Below are 20,078 nucleotides of genomic sequence, written 5' to 3' on the forward strand. Positions count from 1 at the left end.
TTGGGTTTTGGCAGCATCTGTGGAGAACATGGATAGGTGACGTTTCACAGAGTGCTGGAGTAACTCAGTGGGTCAGGCAGCATCTGTGGAGAACATGGATAGGTGACGTTTCACAGAGTGCTGGAGTAACTCAGCGGGTCAGGCAGCATCTGTGGAGAGATGGATAGGTGACGTTTGGGTCAAGCCACTTCAGACTGATCGAGGAAGCTGCTGAGGGAAAGGGAGCTGTAAATTGAGCCATTTCTGAAGGGGGGGGGAGGCTTCTGATTCCTGAGGCAGCATGACCTGTTCTGCTGGTCAGAAGGGTGGGTTTCACCTCATCCACGTTCGATTCCACATGGGCAGGAGCTGGACACCGTGAAATGGATGACGGTGCAGAAAGGAGTCTTGGACAGGAGCAGGTAAATGGTCCAAGATCAAATAGCTCCAAGGAGGCAGAAGGTATTTAAAGTAAACAGATCCGTTTATGAGCTACAGGTATCAATAATCTTTGGTCCCTTTATTGCTCCAGTGCTTCCTTGTGTAATATTCAGCAACAACAGGTAATTATTACAACTCTCAGAACCTGATGCCAAGTTGAACAATGTCAGGTAGACTCGCTGCCCACCTTTCCTCCAGCCCGCAGGTGGAACTGGAAATTCCTGTTTCACTCTGCCATCATTCTGCTTTTGTTTCTGTGATGATATTGATCCCTCCCTGCTTTTCTCCACACACTCGCATCTTCTCACTTCTACAGGGGCGAGAGGACTTCCGGTCGACACTTGCTCTCTGCTAATCCACCTCTGACATCAGTATCGCCCCCGTAGGTTGATCAGCTGTCTCTGCATGAACTCGTAAAGGTCTGGCCGTGTGCTTCTTGTAAAGTCCATTCTTGAGTATTTCTCCAGAATGCTGTAAACTTGCCCTGTGGGGAAGTCAGTCAATGAGTCCACACGTGTCCCATCACCCCCACCCCACCCCACCCGGACTAACTGTCCACCCCAGAGTGCCGATATCTGCCGGGGTACAAGCCCTGGGGTGTGACTAAAATGTCAGCACAGACCCCTCACCACCCCTAGCCCCCAGCCCCCCATCTCTCCCAGCCTGCTCTCCCCTCTCCATCTCCCCCCCCAGCCCCCTCACCACCCCTAGCCCCCAGCTCCCTCTCCATCTCCCCCAGCTCCCCCCAGCCTCCTCTCCATCTCCCCCCAGCCCCTTCTCTCCCCAGCTCCCTCTCCCCTTTCCATCTCCCCCCCCCCCACCATCTTCCCCTAGCCCCTTCTCTCCCCCAGCTCCCTTCCCTCTTCCCCCCCAGCCCCCTCCACTCCTGGATCACACTGCCGCGGATTTGGAGGCTACATACCCACAGTCACATTTTTTTCTTTCAGGAATCGATGCATTGTGTGGATGTCCCTCGTGGAGTCATTGCTTCCAAAGGTGAAGTACCTCACATCCCTGTGTGCCTGGGCGGCAGCCATGATCTGAATGAGAGCTGCACGGAGGCAAGAGATTGTCATGAGATGAGGAGAAACTTCTTCACCCAGAGAGTTGTGAACCTGTGGAACTCTCTGCCACAGAAGGCAGTGGAGGCCAATTCACTGGATGTCTTCAAGAGAGAGTTAGCTCTTGGGGCTAGCGGAATCAAGAGATATGGGGAGAAGGCAGGAACGGGGATGATCAGCCATGATCATATTGAATGGCGGTGCAGGCTCGAAGGGCCGAATGGCCTACTCCTGCACCTATTGTCTATGTTTCTATGGGTGAGGTTTTGGGTCGAGACCCTCCTTCAGACTGAATTTCACTGCCACCAGGAGGCAGTGCTGAGGCCAGCTGTTCCTCATGGCTCAGTAGCTCCACCAACGGCTGCCTGCTGGTATTACAGCAGTGTTTACCAAGGCTTTGGTGTATAGGGACACAGACTGCAGATGCTAGTTTAGGACAAAGTGCTGGAGTAACTCAGTGGGTCAGGCAGCATCTGTGGAGAACATGGATAGGTGACGTTTCACAGAGTGCTGGAGTAACTCAGCGGGTCAGGCAGCATCTGTGGAGAACATGGATAGGTGACGTTTCACAGAGTGCTGGAGTAACTCAGCGGGTCAGGCAGCATCTGTGGAGGGCAGGAATGAACCTTGTTGGGTCTGTCAATGAGGGCACTTTACCCGATGGACCAACCTTTCAGCTTTACGTCCCCTTTGAAAGCTCCACAGCCCCAGTTGCCCGTGGCGACGGCCTTGCGATGCCGATCTGCAATCACACGGCAGGAAAATCCACAGAAGGCCTTTGGAGCAGAAGAGAAGGTTGTCGGAGTCAGTGCCCAGCATGCGGTTCACAGCCGAGAAACACAAGCAAATAAAGTTGTACGTCACATTTGTCACCCCATCTCATCAGCATTGAAACATAAAGTAGGTGCAGGAGCCAGCACCGCCATTCAATATGATCATTGCTGATTATCCACAATCAGTACTCTGGGGTGGACAGTTAGTCCCGGTGGGGTGGGGTGGGGTGGGGTGGGGGTGATGGGACACGTGTAGACTCATTGACTGACTTCCCCACAGGGCAAGTTTACAGCATTCTTGAGAAATACTCAAGAATGGACTTTACAAGAAGCACACGGCCAGACCTTTACGAGTTCATGCAGAGACAGCTGATCAACCTACGGGGGCGATACTGATGTCCCTGTTCCTGCTTACTCCCCATATCCCTTAGAAACATAGAAATTAGGTGCAGGAGTAGGCCATTCGGCCCTTCGAGCTTGCACCGCCATTCAATATGATCATGGCTGATCATCCAACTCAGTATCCCGTACCTGCCTTCTCTCCATACCCTCTGATCCCCTTAGCCACAAGGGCCACATCTAACTCCCTCTTAAATATAGCCAATGAACTGGCCTCGACTACCCTCTGTGGCAGGGAGTTCCAGAGATTCACCACTCTCTGTGTGAAAAAAGTTATTCTCATCTCGGTTTTAAAGGATTTCCCCCTTATCCTTAAGCTGTGACCCCTTGTCCTGGACTTCCCCAACATCGGGAGCAATCTTCCTGCATCTAGCCTGTCCAACCCCTTAAGAATTTTGTAAGTTTCTATAAGATCCCCTCTCAATCTCCTAAATTCTAGAGAGTATAAACCAAGTCTATCCAGTCTTTCTTCATAAGACAGTCCTGACATCCCAGGAATCAGTCTGGTGAACCTTCTCTGCACTCCCTCTATGGCAATAATGTCCTTCCTCAGATTTGGAGACCAAAACTGTACACAATACTCCAGGTGTGGTCTCACCAAGACCCTGTACAACTGCAGTAGAACCTCCCTGCTCCTATACTCAAATCCTTTTGCTATGAAAGCTAACATACCATTCGCTTTCTTCACTGCCTGCTGCACCTGCATGCCCACTTTCAATGACTGGTGTACCATGACACCCAGGTCTCGCTGCATCTCCCCTTTTCCTAGTCGGCCACCATTTAGATAATAGTCTGCTTTCCTGTTTTTGCCACCAAAATGGATAACCTCACATTTATTGATTCCGTTAGCCCTAAGAGATAAATCTAAAGGGCCTGTCCCACTGTACGAGGTAATTCAAGAGCTCTCCCGAGTTTCCCCAGATTCAAACTCGGAGATTTACGGTAATAGCCGCTCGTAAGCATGTTGAAAAAACTTCACGAGCTTACCGCGTTTCCCGAGTACCTGCCGTTAGCGTTACGAGCCGCTAAGACGTCCCACGAGTTTGATTTTTTTTTTTAACTTAGGAGAGCTCTTGGGTAAACTCGTATAGTGGGACAGGCCCTCTCTTGAAAACATCCAGTGAATTGGCCTCCACTGCCTTCTGTGGCAGAGAATTCCACAGGTTCACAACTCTCTGGGTGAAGAGGTTTCTTCGTCATCTCAGTCCTAAATGGCCCATATTTCCCGAGGGGATTCCATGGAGCAGTTTTCCGGATCTGGAGCTGGTTTGTTTGTGGTTTTCCCACGGGATGACCCTGACTCCGTCCCACCCCGATGTCCGTTCACAGAGAAGCCCCTCTGGGTGGTGGGTGTATGGAACGAGCTGCCAAAGGAGGTAGTTGAGGCTGGGACTATCCCAACATTTAACAGTTAGACAGATACATGGATAGGACAGGTTTGGAGGGATATGGACCAAACGCAGGCAGGAGGGACTAGTGTAGATGGGGCATGTTGGCCGGTATGGGCAAGTTGGGCCGAAGGGCCTGTTTCCACGCTGTATCACTCTATGACTGTGGTGTGAGGAGATACCTTGACCAGCTCCCGCTTCAGGTAGTGTGGTCTGTACTGGTCCAGGGGGTTGTCAAACTTCACGGCATCTATGGCCACGATATCCGTGCAACGCCGTAGCCATGAGTCCCTGCAGATGAACAGAAACCCGAGATAAAACCAAATGAGGTGGCAAGGTGGTGCAGTGGGTAGAGCAGCTGCTCGCAGCGCCAGAGACCCGGGTTCGATCCTGACTACAGGTGCTGTCTGTACAGAGTTTGCACGTTCTCCCCGTGACCTGCGTGGGATTCCTCCCACACTTCAAAACCGTACAGGATTTGTAGGTTAATTGGCTTCAGTATAATTGTAAATTGTCCCTAGTGTGTGTCGGGTGGTGTTCATGTGTGGGACGTCGCTGGTCGGCACGGACTCGGTGGGCCGAAGGGCCTGTTTCCGCGCTGTATCTCTAGCCTAAAGCCAGGTTGAACAAGCACTTGGACAGATGCATGAACTGGCAAAGGATGCAGGGAGCCACAAGGGTCCCGACCCGAAACATCACAGATGCTGCCTGGCCCGCTGAGTTACTCCAGCACCTTGTGTGTCGGGAGGGAGGGAGCAGAATTAGGCCATTCGGCCCATCACGTCTACTCTGCCATTCAATCATGGCTGATCTATCTCTCCCTCACAACCCCATTCTCCTGCCTTATCCCCATAACCTTTGACACCCGCACTGATCAAGGATCGATCAACCTCCACCTCACATATACGCAAAGACCACCGGCCACGCCCCCTCACCTGGGAGTGGTGTCCAGGTGCGCTCTGGCCCAGCGGAATGTGTCGCTGTATCCAGTGTACTCGCTGTAACGCTGGGCACCTGGAAACAGAGCACCGACATCATTCACTGCCAGCCCCCCACCCCTGGCCACCCCAACCCCCACCCACCAGGCCCCCCCACCCTCACCCCAACCCCCACCCACCCACCCCCACCCACCCACCCCCACCCTCACTCATCCCACCCACCAGGACCCCCCACCCTCACTCCATCCCCCACCCACCCTCACTCCATCCCCCACCCACCCACCATCACCCGGACCCCCCACCCTCACTCCATCCCCACCCACCCCACCCCACCCCCACTAACCCCATCCACCCCCTCACCCCATCACCCCACCCCATCCCCACCCTCACCCCACCCATCCCCCATCCTCACCCCACCCCCACCCCACCCACCCAAGCTGGTATCTGCGTCTGTGCCAGTGGCCGGTGTCGGTACTCACCGGTAACGAGCAGGCACTCGGTGTCGTTGAGCCGCTCGGTGAAGAGCCGGGCCACGATCAGCTCGGGGTTGATGAGGAAGCGGATCTCCTCCTGCACCAGTCCGTGCCCCAACACCCCTCCGCCCACCAACGGTGCGGCAAAGTCCATCTGTAACACCGACACCGACACGCCACTGGTCACTACACCGACACCACACCGACACCGACACAGCACGCCGACACCGACACCGGTCACCACACCGACACCGACACCGACACAGCACGCCGACACTGACACAGCACGCCGACACCGACACTGGTCACCACACTGGTCACCACACCGACACCGACACAGCACGCCGACACCGACACAGCACGCCGACACCGACACAGCACGCCGACACCGACACAGCACGCCGACACTGACACAGCACGCCGACACCGACACTGGTCACCACACCGGTCACCACACCGACACCGACACAGCACGCCGACACCGACACAGCACGCCGACACCGACACAGCACGCCGACACCGACACTGGTCACCACACCGGTCACCACACCGACACCGACACAGCACGCCGACACCGACACGCCACCGGTCACCACACCGACACCGACACTGACACACCACTGGTCACTACACCGGTCACCACACTGACACCGACACCGACACATCACGCCGACACCGACACGCCACCGGTCACCACGCCAACATCGACACACCACCGGTCACCACATCGACACGCCACCGGTCACCACGCCGACATCAACACGCCACTGGTCACTACACCGGTCACCACATCGACACACCACCGGTCACTTTGACACCCCACTGGTCACCACACCACCACACCACTGGTCACTACACCAGTCACCACATCGACACCGACACACCACTGGTCACCACGCTGACACCGTCACCGACACCGTCAACCCACCGAGCACATCATCATCACGCTACTGGTCACCTCAGCGGTCACTACACCGGTCACTCCGACACCACACTGGTCACTGCAGCGTTTCCGTTGAGCAACAGTGATTCTACAACCGGAACTACACACCAGACACACATACACACACCAGAACGGCAAACTGATTGTCCCCATATCTTGACATTGATAGCCCAGTCCATCACACAGACCACACTCCCCACCATCGACTCCATCTACACTTCAGACGTGTCCCTGTCCCACCCCGGTCATTCCTTCATCTCCCCGCTCCCGTCCGGCAGAAGGTACAGAAGCATGAAAGCGCGCACCACCAGACTCAGGAACAGCTTCTTCCCCTCTGTTATCAGGCTTGTGAACGGTCCTTCCATAAGCTAGGGTGCTGTCCGATTCACCTCTACCCCATTGTGGACATTGGACTTTGTCTGTGGAACTGATGCGCTACAATGCTGAGAACTATATTCTGCACTCTGTATTCCCCCTTTGCTCCACCTGTTGTACTGGAGTTTGTCTTGGTTGTATTTATGGTTGGATTGTATGTGGTAGTGACAATAAACCTAGACCTCAGCAATAGGTACAAGTCTACAATAGACTGGACAAGTCTGAACAAGTGTCTCGCACCGAAACATCACCTATCCATGTTCGTCAGATGCTGCCTGACCCGCTGAGTTACTCCAGCACTTTGTGTTGTACGCAAGCTTCCTGCGCCTGCAGTTCCTTGTTTCTACACGCAACGGTACACATGACTGTAGCGTGTTACCTGCAACATGCCTCTTCCCTCATCCTCTATGGTTCCAACACTGGACAGGTGAAGTTGGGTCACTTTATACTGAGACCTGTAACAAACACAAACAGTCGTCTGAACAAACTCTGCACAGTATCCTTGGTTACCTCCTCACTGACCAAGAACGACCACACTATCCCGACTTTCCCAATATTCCTCTTGAAACTTCCAGAAACCTCATTGGGTTCCACTGCTCCGGACGTGCCTGAGCTACAGGGAGAGGTTGGGCAGGCCAGGACTTGATCCCTGATCATCAAGGCAGTTTTGCAGTAAAGAGCACTGAACTGCAGATGCAGGTTGACAAAAAAAAGATTCAAAGTGTTGGAGTAACTCAGCGGGTCAGGCAGCATCTGTGGAGAACATGGATAGGTGACGTTTCACAGAGTGCTGGAGTAACTCAGCGGGTCAGGCAGCATCTGTGGAGAACATGGATAGGTGACGTTTCACAGAGTGCTGGAGTAACTCAGCGGGTCAGGCAGCATCTGTGGAGAACATGGATAGGTGACGTTTCACAGAGTGCTGGAGTAACTCAGCGGGTCAGGCAGCATCTGTGGAGAACATGGATAGGTGACGTTTCACAGAGTGCTGGAGTAACTCAGCGGGTCAGGCAGCATCTGTGGAGAACATGGATAGGTGACGTTTCAGGTCGGGACTCTTCCTCAGACTGATTGTCGAAGGGGGCGGGGTTAAGAACGTTGGGAGAGAGGAGAGTCGGGTTGCTTTGACCCCCCACAATCAGTCTGATGTGTCCCAACCGTTGCCCTGCCATTTACTGTGTACTTTCCCCTTGCGATGGACCTCCCAAAGTACTCTCAAACCCATCTGCATTAAGCTCCATCTGCCATCTCTCTGCCCACATTTCTAACTGATCTATATGTTGGCCGGTGTGGGCAAGTTGGGCCGAAGGGCCTGTTTCCACACTGTATCACTCAATGATTCTATATCCTGCATGGTTTAATATTGTTTCGTTAGCTTGTCTGGGAACAATATCAAAGGGCAGCATCATTTTCCACAGATTTCACAGGATATCGGAGTTACTGACCTCTTCCAGTCAATGGAGTGACTCAGGCCACACCTCTGAAACGTAATCAGACCCTTGGGCACTGCCGGAGAGAAGGAGAAGTTAGTACAGAGCTCAGTTCATTCAATGATGGCGGAAAACTAACTCACCATTGATCAATCGACACAGTGCTGGAGTAACTCAGCGAGACAGGCAGCCAGTGTCTCTGGAGAGAAGGAATGGGTGACGTTTCAGGTCGAGACCCTTCTTCAGACTCCGAGACAGGGGAGAGGGAAACGAGAGATATAGACGGTGATGTAGAGAGATATAGAACACATGAATGAAAGATGTGTAAACAAGTAACAATGATAAAGGAGACAGGCCATTGTACGCTGTGGGCTCGGTGAAAATCAGTTACCGACAACGAGACTCACCAAGACAACAGTGAAACTGGTGACTTGGGTGGGGGAGGGATGGAGAGAGAGAGAGGGGATGCAAGGGTTACTTGGTTAGACAAGTCAATATTTATACCGCTGGGTACCACTACTATTGATCAAGACCAATTTAAGTTAATCCTTGTGTCTTTAATTGTCTTAGAAGGGTTTGTAGGTTAATTGGCCCCTGTGTAAATTGCCTGTAGTGTGTAGGGAGTGGATGAGGAAGTGGGATAACATAGAACTGGTGTGAACGGGTCAGAGCACGGAGAGAGGCCCTTCGGCCCGACTCGCCCATGCTGATTGACCAAGGTGTCCCATCTAAGCCACATTGGGTCTAATAATCTGATGTGTTATATCTGTACTTTGTTCACCACATGGACAGAGTGGATGTGGAGAGGACGTTTACACTCGTGGGAGAGTCTCGGACCAGAGGGCTCAGCCTCAGAATAAACGGATGTTCCTTGAGGAAGGAGATGAGGAGGAATTTCTTTAGTCAGAGGGTGGTGAATCTGTGGAATTCATTGCCACAGACGGCGGTGGAGGTCACCAGTGGATATGTTTAAGGCAGAAATAGATAGATTCTTGATTAGTACGGGAGGGGCGTGGGTTACCCAGGCTCTGCCTGACCTCTGAACCCAGGCTCTGCCTGACCTCTGAACCCAGGCTCCGTGATAATTACTTACTATTTTCCACGACCGATTTGAAGTAGCAGAAAATGGCCTTCAGCTTTTCAGGCGTCCTTGGTGAGGTCGACTCAAACAGCCTGCGAGGAACATGTCAGTGCGTGTGAGCCTGGGCCTTGGCTCCCCATAACCTCCCCCTCACATCCCCTCCTTCCCCCCACTCTCCCACCCCCCTCACACCCCCTCCTCCACCTCACACTCCCCCCACCCCTCTCCCCCTCCCCCAGCCTACTGAGCATCACGGGCCCTGTCTGACCCTTGAACCTCGACCCTCCCATGGCAGTGACCAGTTGAGACCCAGGGGCAGGAGAAGGGGGCGAGGGACTGACCGCTGCGGAGGGACGTTTTGAGGGTGTCTGTGCGGACACTGACCTGCTGAAGTTGATGGTGGGGTAGTTGGAGAACTCGGAGCGAGGGAGCGAGGAGTTGCGATGAGGAAAGGTGCAGAAGAAGGCGTTGGCCAGCAGGCAGGCGCACTGTTCCTGGGACAGCGTCAGAGCGTGCTTCATCCCCACCGTCAGCAGCGGCACTGGCTGAAACAACAAGGAGGAGTGACAGTGACCCTCGCCAAACCCCCCCTTGTGTGCGTAGAGTGCGGGGATCGCTGGTCGGCACGGACTCAGTGGGCCGAAGGGCCTGTTTCCACGCTGTATCTCTAAACCAAACTAAAGATGAATGAAGGCAATTGGCTCTGATCTGATTTACATCAAGAACAAGGGCATAAAGGCTACTCTGGAAATTGACAAGCAGAGAAAAAAATCTTCCTTGGATTAAACAGTACAGAGGGAAAAAAACGTTTCCATGTAACCTCCCCACAGTAATCCGACACCACTGTTACCTAACGACACACAGCTACAATTTTAACTGTGGATGATCAATGAAATCAATAACTGATCACTATTAACATTTGTGCAATGATACTCTGGTAAATGTATAGCCTTTAGTATTTTTAGCTTGTAGTAACAAAAGTAAATATATAGATATTGAAAAGAAAGTTATTTTTGGAAAAGAACCTGTAAAACTATTGTTATTGAGTCTGAAACTCCTAACCCCGTTGATACTAGTGTTGTTATAATGCAATATTCAGCAAGAGGAGGTTTCTAAAGAACCCACGTTGGTGTTTTAGTTGAACTACCTGCACGGAGACACCTGAACCTGCACGAGCTGCTCTGTGGTCACCCTGGCCCCATTTACCCCGGCCAATCCCGTCCTGTCCAGTTCCCAGTTGGTCACCTGCAGGTACATCCAGTGGCCTGGGTACCTGGAAACATTGTCCCAGTGTTGGCCACTCACTACCCCAGTGTTGGTCACTCACTGTCCCAGTGTTGGTCACTCACTGCCCCAGTGTTGGTCACTCACTGCCCCAGTGTTGGTCACTCACTGCCCCAGTGTAGGTCACTCACTGTCCCAGTGTTGGTCACTCACTGCCCCAGTGTTGGTCACTCACTGCCCCAGTGTTGGTCACTCACTGTCCCAGTGTTGGTCACTCACTGGCCCAGTGTTGGTCACTCACTGCCCCAGTGTTGGTCACTCACTGTCCCAGTGTTGGTCACTCACTGCCCCAGTGTTGGTCACTCACTGTCCCAGTGTTGGTCACTCACTGCCCCAGTGTAGGTCACTCACTGTCCCAGTGTTGGTCACTCACTGCCCCAGTGTTGGTCACTCACTGCCCCAGTGTTGGTCACTCACTGTCCCAGTGTTGGTCACTCACTGCCCCAGTGTTGGTCACTCACTGCCCCAGTGTTGGTCACTCACTACCCCAGTGTGGGTCAATCACTGTCCCAGTGTTGGTCACTCACTGCCCCAGTGTTGGTCACTCACTGCCCCAGTGTTGGTCACTCACTGTCCCAGTGTTGGTCACTCACTGCCCCAGTGTTGGTCACTCACTACCCCAGTGTGGGTCAATCACTGGCCCAGTGTTGGTCACTCACTGTCCCAGTGTTGGTCACTCACTGCCCCAGTGTTGGTCACTCACTACCCCAGTGTGGGTCAATCACTGGCCCAGTGTTGGTCACTCACTGCCCCAGTGTTGGTCACTCACTGTCCCAGTGTTGGTCACTCACTGCCCCAGTGTGGGTCACTCACTGTCCCACTCATTGTCCCAGTGTGGGTCACTCACTGCCCCAGTGTGGGTCACTCACTGCCCCAGTGTTGGTCACTCACTGCCCCAGTGTTGGTCACTCACTGCCCCAGTGTTGGTCACTCACTGCCCCAGTGTTGGTCACTCACTGGCCTGGCCCTGGCAGCTCTATCTCCCGGCCCTGGTTGGATAGCACTGACACTGAACCTTCACTCACCTTCTGGCACAGGTGTGGTGCCTGCAGAGCCAGCTTTGCCACCTTTGGCAACAGGATCCCCAGGAGATACTGCTGGTCAGCGGGCTGCATCTGTGTGGGGGGGGGGGGGGAAGGAAAGGTCACCATGAATCTTCCCAGGTAGAGGAGAGCCAACAGGGCTGACCCACACAGCGCTGGGCCAAAGTAACAGACCTTAAATACAGGTCAATACTTACCCATGTCCGACTCAAAGATAGGCTCATCAACCTGACCTTTGACCCACACAAAGCTGTGGCCAAGCAACTAGTCCATGACCCAGGTGGAGGTCACCACTTTGGCCGGTTTCCTGGGGCCGCAGCTTTGATCCACCTCATCGCTGACCACACTCAGTACCAGAGGGGCCGGTGGCTGGAGGAGATAACTGCGAAGTCCCAACCCTCCAGCCCCAGTGAGAAATAGTCACCCCAACACTGCCCTTGGATCCGAGTCGCTGAGACAAGGGAACAGACTCTCATCCATCACTTCAAGCTGCCACTAGTCACTGCAGGGACATGCATGGAGGTTCCGACAGCAGGGAATTCTATTTAGTTTATTACCAAGGTACGGTGGAAAGCTTTTTGTTGTGTGCTATCTAGCCAGTGGACAGATTATACATGGGGCTGTGGCAAAGAAGGGTTTCGGCCCGAAACGTCGCCTATTTCCTTCGCTCCATAGATGCTGCTGCACCCGCTGAGTTTCTCCGGCATTTTTGTGTACTGACAGATTATACATGATTACAATCAAGCCTTCCACAGTGTACAGATACAGGATGAAGGGAATAACATTTACTGTACGATAATGTCCAGTAAAGTCCGATTGAAGATCGTCTGAGGGTCTCCAAGGAGGTAGATGGGAGGTGAGGACCACTCTCTCGTTGGTGAGAGGACGGTTCAGTTGCCTGATAACAGCCGGGAAGAAATTGTCCCTGAATCTGGAGGTGTGCGTTCGTTTTCACACTTCTGTACCTCTTGCCCGATGGGAGAGGGGGGAAGAGGGAGTGACCGGGGGTGAGACTGGTCCTTGATGATGCTGCTGGCCTTGCCGAGGCAGCGTGAGGTGTAGATGGAGTCAGTGGAAGGGAGGCTGGTTTGTGTGTGTGATGGTCTGGGCTGCGTCCACAACTCTCTCCATGGAATCTCACAACTTCCTCCGTGGAATCTCTGAGGTTTGAAGTAAAGTTTCATTAATACGATAACTTTTCTAAAAGGAAAATACGAGACTGAGGATGAACATACCTGGTCCACGTGTCGACAAAGTCCCACAAACCTCCAGGCGTTGGAGTACTTTGGGTTGTAGCGTTTGATCGCACTCTGTGAGATGTACAGAAAGTATAAGTAGCAGATGAACAGGTGAAGACAATGTCCGTACACCCCCCCACCGTCACGTCCCCCTCCTTGACGCCCACACTTTGACCGGGAACGAGATTAGTGCGGCACGGTGGTGCAGCGGGTAGAGCTGCTGCCTCACAGCGCCAGAGACCCGGGTTCCCGGATAGACTTGGTTTATACTCTCTAGAATTTAGGAGATTGAGAGGGGATCTTATAGAAACTTACAAAATTCTTAAGGGGTTGGACAGGCTAGATGCAGGAAGATTGCTCCCGATGTTGGGGAAGTCCAGGACAAGGGGTCACAGCTTAAGGATAAGGGGGAAATCCTTTAAAACCGAGATGAGAAGAACTTTTTTCACACAGAGAGTGGTGAATCTCTGGAACTCCCTGCCACAGAGGGTAGTTGAGGCCAGTTCATTGGCTATATTTAAGAGGGAGTTAGATGTGGCCCTTGTGGCTAAGGGGATCAGAGGGTATGGAGAGAAGGCAGGTACGGGATACTGAGTTGGATGATCAGCCATGATCATATTGAATGGCGGTGCAGGCTCGAAGGGCCGAATGGCCTACTCCTGCACCTAATTTCTATGTTTCTATGTTCCATCCTGACCACGGGAGCTGTCTGTGTGGAGTTTGTACATTCCCCCTGTGACTGCGTGGGTTTTCTCCAGGTGCTCTGGTTTCCTCCCACATCCCAAAGACATGCATGCTTGTCCGTTAATTGGCCAGCGATCCCCGCACACTAACACTATCCTACACACACACACACACACTAGGGACAATGTTTACATTTACCAGGCCAATGAACCTACAAACCTGCACGTCTTTGTAGTGTGGGAGGAAACCCGAAGATCTCGGAGAAAACCCACACAGGTCACGGGGAGAACGTACAAACTCCGGATAGACAGCACCCGTAGTCGGGATCGAACATGGGTCTCTGACGCTGTGAGGCAGCAGCTCTACCCGCTGCACCACCGTGATAGCCTTGATCTACCTTTCAATCTGAAGCCTGATGTGGATTTTTAAATTTTTTTAATTTAACCTTTATACAACCAGGAGAAGTCGCATTGAGATTAAAAATCTCTTTTACAAGGATGGTTCACGATTTAAAAAATCACATTGATTTTACCTCCAAATCGTTGGCGGTTGTGAAGTGTGGCCGGTTTAAAGCCTCTCTAATAACGTCCCACCGATCCACCTCTTCCCCACGCTGCTGAAGGAATGAAAGAGGGGATGAGGCCAGTGTTGTGTTGCTTCCTCCTCAGTTCACATCAAGTAACCCGTGCATCAAAGATCTTTGCCGTGCATCCCCTCTCTCCCCATCCCTCCCCCAACCTAGGTTTCTGACTCGTTTCATTGTCCTCCTGATTAATGTTGCCTCATCCTCATCTTCCCTCATCATGATCATAGCAAAAGGATTTGAGTATAGGAGCAGGGAGGTTCGACTGCAGTTGTACAGGGTCTTGGTGAGACCACACCTGGAGTATTGCGTACAGTTTTGGTCTCCTAATCTGAGGAAAGACATTATTGCCATAGAGGGAGTGCAGAGAAGGTTCACCAGACTGATTCCTGGGATGTCAGGACTGTCTTATGAAGAAAGACTGGATAGACTTGGTTTATACTCTCTAGAATTTAGGAGATTGAGAGGGGATCTTATAGAAACTTACAAAATTCTTAAGGGGTTGGACAGGCTAGATGCAGGAAGATTGCTCCCGATGTTGGGGAAGTCCAGGACAAGGGGTCACAGCTTAAGGATAAGGGGGAAATCCTTTAAAACCGAGATGAGAAGAACTTTTTTCACACAGAGAGTGGTGAATCTCTGGAACTCCATGCCACAGAGGGTAGTCGAGGTCAGTTCATTGGCTATATTTAAGAGGGAGTTAGATGTGGCCCTTGTGGCTAAGGGGATCAGAGGGTATGGAGAGAAGGCAGGTACGGGATACTGAGTTGGATGATCAGCCATGATCATATTGAATGGCGGTGCAGGCTCGAAGGGCCGAATGGCCTACTCCTGCACCTAATTTCTATGTTTCTATGTTTCTTTGTTTCCCCTTGCTAACAATGAATCACTTGTTGGGAAAGAACTGCGGATGCTGGTTTAAATCAAAGATAGACACAAAGTGCTGGAGTAACTCAGCGGGTCAGGCAGCATCTCTGGAGAGAAGGAATGGGTGACGTTTCGGGTCGAGACCCTTCTTCAGTCTAACAATGAATAATTCTACATTTCCGTAGCATCGGCTGCTTTGATTTGTTCTTTTCACACCTCGCCCTTCCATATCTCTGTGTCTCCCTCTCCACTGATTCTCAGTCTGAAGGGTCTCGACCCGAAACGTCACCCATTCCTTCTCTCCAGAGATGCTGCCCGTCTCACTGAAGTTACTCCAGCATTTTGTGTTTTTCTTTGGTTTAAACCAGCATCTGCAGTTCCTTCCAACACATTTAGTTTAACTTGGCATCATGTACGGCACAGACATTGTGGGCCGAAGGGCCTGTGCTGTTCTATGACTGGTGTCAAGGGTTATGAGGAGACGGCAGGAGAACGGAGTTGAAAGGGAAAGATAGATCAGATTTGATTGAATGCGGAGTAGACTTGATGGGCTGAATGGCCTAATTCTGCTCCTATCACTTATGACTGTAAAAATACCTGAAACCAACTAACATGGGGATTGAGCAAAGTTAAGTTACCTGTCCAGGTATTGCCACAGTCTGCTTGCTGAAGGTGGAGAAGGGCATCTTCACCTTTGTTGAGTTCCACACCTTCTCTGGAGCGGGGATGCTGAAGGGGACGACTATCCCAGAGGGAACTCCAGCAACCTGCAAGGCAGAGGCTACAGATGGTGATTGGACAGCACAGCCCTCTGTACATAGGGCAGCGGTAGAGTTGCTGCCTCACAGCGCCAGAGACCCGGGTTCGATCCTGACTATGGGTGCTGTCTGTACGGAGTTTGCACGTTCTCCCCGTGACCTGCGTGGGTTTTCTCCGAGATCTTCAGTTTCCTCCCACACTCCAAAGACGTACAGGTTTGTAGGTTAATTGGCTTGGTGTAAATGTAACAAATTGTCCCTAGTGTGTGTAGGATAGTGTTAGTGTGCGGGGATCGCTGGTCGGTGCACACTCGATGGGCTGAAGGGCCTGTTTCTGTGCTGTATCTCTAAACTAAACTAAAATATAACCTAAACGCTTACCTCCACCAAGATGCTGTGATCTCTTGTCGGATTCAGAGCTGGTTCTGTGACGGGACGGTGCTCAGAGGTCCCAAACTCCTGCCTGTCGACACAACACGTCCTCCCCACCTCCGCACCACGCTCGCCGCCCAAACCACTCCTTCCCTCCGAACTCATTCTTCACTCTGCCCTGTCCTGGAAAGCCTCACTTCACGAGGCAGGCGTAAAGGAACAACGTTACCGAGAGTGGTCACAGGGAACCGCAGATGCTGCTTTACATGAAAAGGCACAAAGTGCTGGAGTAACTCAGCGGGACAGACGGGCAGCATCTCTGGAGTGAAGGAATGGGTGACGTTTCGGGTGGAGACCCTTTTTCAGACTGAGTCAGGGGAGAGGGAGACACAGAGATAAGGAAGGGCGAGGTGTGAAAAGGACATATCAAAGCAGCCGATGCTACGGAAATGTAGAATAGTTCATTGTTGGCTGAGGGGAAGAGGCAGACAAGCAGTAAAATGAATCAGGAGGACAGTGAAACTAGTCGGAGAACTAGAGGGGGGGAGGGATGGAGAGAGAGGGAAAGCAAGGGTTACTTGAAGTTAGAGAAATCAATATTCTTCCACTGGTTGTAAGCTGCCCAAACGCAATATGAGGGGCAGTTCCTCCAGCTTGCACTTGGCCTCAACATTACCTAATGTAGGCTCAAGGAACTGCAGATGCTGCTTTACACAAAAAGGCCTGACCCGCTGAGTTACTCCAGCACTCTGTGAAACGTCACCTATCCATGTTCTCCACAGATGCTGCCTGACCCACTGAGTTACTCCAGCACTCTGTGAAACGTCACCTATCCATGTTCCCACAGATGCTGCCTGACCCGCTGAGTTACTCCAGCACTCTGTGAAATGTCACCTATCCATGTTCTCCACAGATGCTGCCTGACCCACTGAGTTATGGTGCAGCAGCATCTATGGAGCTAAGGAAATAGGCAACGTTTCGGGCCGAAATCCTTCTGGAAATAGGCAACGTTTCGGGCCGAAACCCTTACGGGTTTCGACCCAAAACGTTGGCCCTATTCCTTAGCTCCATAGATGCTGCCTGACCCACTGAGTTACTCCAGCACTCTGTGAAACGTCACCTATCCATGTTCTCCACAGATGCTGCCTGACCCCGCTGAGTTACTCCAGCTTTTCGTGTCTATCTTCAGGAAGTAAAGATGCATCGTTAAAGACTTTGTTTAGGCACAAGTGGAGTTTTGCATGCAGTTCTGGTCGCCCCTTTACAGGGAGGATGTGGAGGCGGGGGAGAGGGTGCAGAGGAGGTTCGCCAGGGTGATGTCTGGTTGGGGGGGGGGGGGGGGGGGTGTTAGCTCGAAGTTGGCCAGACCGGGATTGTTTTCTCTGGAATGCGGAGGTTGATGGAAGTACTTTAAGTTATTCAAGGTGTGGCTGGGATAGGACACACAACCTTTATCACAGGGTGAACATATCAAAGACACAGCTTTAAGGTGAGATGGGCAACGTTTAAAGGAGATGTTTGGGGCAGGTTTATTTACACAGGTGCCTGGAGGCAGATACGATTGTGGCGTTTATAACTAGTTTATAGGTAGGCACACGGGTATACAGGGAAGTGACAAATGTCCAGCACGGACATTGTGGGCCGAAGGGCCTGCTCATGAACTGTTCTGTGTGTAGAAAGGAACTGCAAGTGCTGGTATATAATCAAAGATAAACACAGAGTGCTGGAGTAACTCAGCGGGTCAGGCAACATCTGTGGAGAGGAGAGGGGGGTGGGGGTGGGGGGGACCCTTCTTCAGAGTGAGAGAACTCTCCCGAGAGAGGCGAAAGTTTGGATGTTGAGAAGCAGTGAGTTGTGAAGCATAAACTGACCTAGCTGCTGCCGCCGGCTCTGTCTGAGAGAGGAGGGGATACTGTTTCTACACGGACCGGAGTGAAGGTTTCCGCTCAGACACAAAGCTGTGGGAGCAACATTGCAAATACTCACTCACCTCCCCCTCCCTGCTCCAGCATAGACTTCTCCCCCTCCCCCGACACACACACACACACACACAGGGCCCCAATCACATCCCAGAAATGAAAGTGAAAGAAAGAATCGAGCTGTAAATATTTCAGTTCACTGTGAGGGAGGGGGGGAGTGTGTGTGTGTGCGTGGTGAACCTGCAGCAAGTGTTCAACTTGGCATCATGGGCAGCACAGACATTGTGGGCCGAAGGGCCTGTTCCTGTGCTGTGTTCATCTGTAGACAGACACAGAGTGCTGGAGTAACTCAGCGGGTCAGGCAGCATCTGTGGAGAACATGGATAGTTCATACATTATAGGAGCAGAATTAAGCCATTCGGCCCATCATCGACTCCACCATTTAATCATGGCTGGTCTATCTCTCCCTCTCTTCCCCATTCTCCTGCCTTCTCCCCTTAACCCCTGACACCCGCACTAATCAAGACTCTATCTATCTCTGCCTTGAAAATACTTGGCCTCCACAGCCGTCTGACCCGAATAGTCTCCACAGATGCTGCCTGACCCACTGAGTTACTCCAGCACTCTGTCCTTTTGTCTATTAACCAGCATCTGCAGTTCCTTGTGTCAGAGATTGGGAGAGTGCTCCACGCTGCTGCAATACAGTCTGCGGCCTCTGTGAGGCAGTGTCTCCCAGCCTGAGTTCACTCCCAGCTCCATCAACCCAACATTAGGCACAAGGGTGAAGATAGACACAGAATGCTGGAGTAACTCAGTGGGACAGACAGGCAGGCGACAGGGAGCGTCCCTGGAGAGAAGGAATGGGTGACGTTTCTGGTCGAGAGCCTTCTTCAGGGCAGAGAGAGAGAGAGAGATTGTTTCTCATTGTGTCTGATCCTCAGTCGCCAAACACCACCCTGTCTGTCTGTCATTCCCTGCTCCTCTCTTTCATTTGTGTCTCTGCCCTCTTCCCTATCTCCTGGCTCGTTCTTCTCCCACTCTCTCTTCATCCCTCTCCTCTCTTTCATTCACCACTTCCCTTATCCCCCCCTCTCTCTCTCCTCCCTCCCTCCCTCCATATCTCCCTCTCTCCCCCCTCCCTCTCTCTCTCCTCCCTCCCCTCATCTCTCCCTCTCCTCCATATCTCCCCCCCTCTCTCTCCCCCCCCCTCTCTCTCTCCCTCTCTCCTCCCTCCCTCCATATCTCCCTCTCTCTCCCTCCCTCCCTCCCTCTCTCCCTCCCTCACCTCTCTCCCCCTCACCTCTCTCCCCCCTCTCTCATCCTCCCCCCCACCTATCTTCCCGCCCTCACCTCTCACCTCCCCTCTCTCTCCTCCTATCCCCCTCTCACCCCCCCCCCCCCCCCTCTCTCCCCTCCCCTCCCTCACCTCACCCCTCCCCTCTACCTCTCCCCCCCCCCCTGTTATTTGGACACACTGACTCCAGCAAAGATACTAGATTTGCCGGTGGGCTGGAAAACGCGGATCCCGGATTTTGACCGGAGTCGGGATTCCAGCAAAAACTGCAACTTATTTAAATACTTCGGGCGACTCCACCTTTCGCAATATTCACTTTTATAAAAAAAACAAGCAGCGAGTTTAACGGGTGGGTTCCTTGGCCGCCTGTGTCAGCCCGGTATATGTGGGCAGTGGACAGGCTGGAGCCCATTGTTAGTGTCTGCTCTGTCCTGGGGCAAGTTTGCTCAACTCCAGCTGGTCTCTGCTGGGCCTTCTTATGCCCGGCTCCTCTGTTCATTAACCCCTCCCCGTCTGTGATTCTGAACACAACATTATATATGTTTTACAAACCACCCTTCCCTCTCCCTGCCCAATGTTGGCAGCAAAGATCATACAGCAGATCTTTGATTGGCTGGGCCCAGTTTAAATCTTCCTTTTGTTCTAACTGGAGGCTCAGGGAACTGCAAGTGCTGCAATCTTGAGCTAAACACAAAAGTGCTGGAGTAACTCAGCGGGTCAGGCAGCATCTGTGGAGAACATGGATAGGTGACGTT

The 20,078-nt window shown here is 52.4% G+C and overlaps 1 protein-coding gene across 6 annotated transcripts; it reads right to left on the reverse strand.

Annotated features, from left to right (window-relative positions):
* Positions 1 to 449: 449 nt before the first annotated feature.
* LOC116967498 (poly(ADP-ribose) glycohydrolase-like) lies at positions 450 to 18,282 on the reverse strand. Of its 6 annotated transcripts, none has more exons than XM_033014118.1 (16): positions 18,101 to 18,282; positions 16,120 to 16,306; positions 15,619 to 15,747; positions 14,063 to 14,146; positions 12,844 to 12,918; positions 11,591 to 11,680; positions 9,666 to 9,826; positions 9,294 to 9,373; positions 8,216 to 8,276; positions 7,150 to 7,225; positions 5,459 to 5,606; positions 4,977 to 5,055; positions 4,224 to 4,332; positions 2,152 to 2,257; positions 1,343 to 1,471; positions 450 to 904 (listed from the first exon to the last, which is right to left on the reverse strand). In XM_033014118.1, exons 2-16 carry the CDS (start codon positions 16,273 to 16,275, stop codon positions 789 to 791), a joined length of 1,599 nt encoding a protein of 532 aa, XP_032870009.1. In that variant the 5' UTR covers positions 16,276 to 16,306; positions 18,101 to 18,282; the 3' UTR covers positions 450 to 788. The 6 variants fall into 6 exon arrangements, with proteins under 6 accessions (XP_032870009.1, XP_032870007.1, XP_032870008.1 ...); XM_033014116.1 differs by having other exon boundaries at positions 16,120 to 16,309; positions 17,988 to 18,282; XM_033014117.1 differs by having other exon boundaries at positions 17,982 to 18,282.
* Positions 18,283 to 20,078: the final 1,796 nt, after the last annotated feature.

The sequence above is a fragment of the Amblyraja radiata genome, chromosome 39 (assembly GCF_010909765.2).
Source record: "Amblyraja radiata isolate CabotCenter1 chromosome 39, sAmbRad1.1.pri, whole genome shotgun sequence".
Lineage (NCBI taxonomy): Eukaryota > Metazoa > Chordata > Chondrichthyes > Rajiformes > Rajidae > Amblyraja > Amblyraja radiata.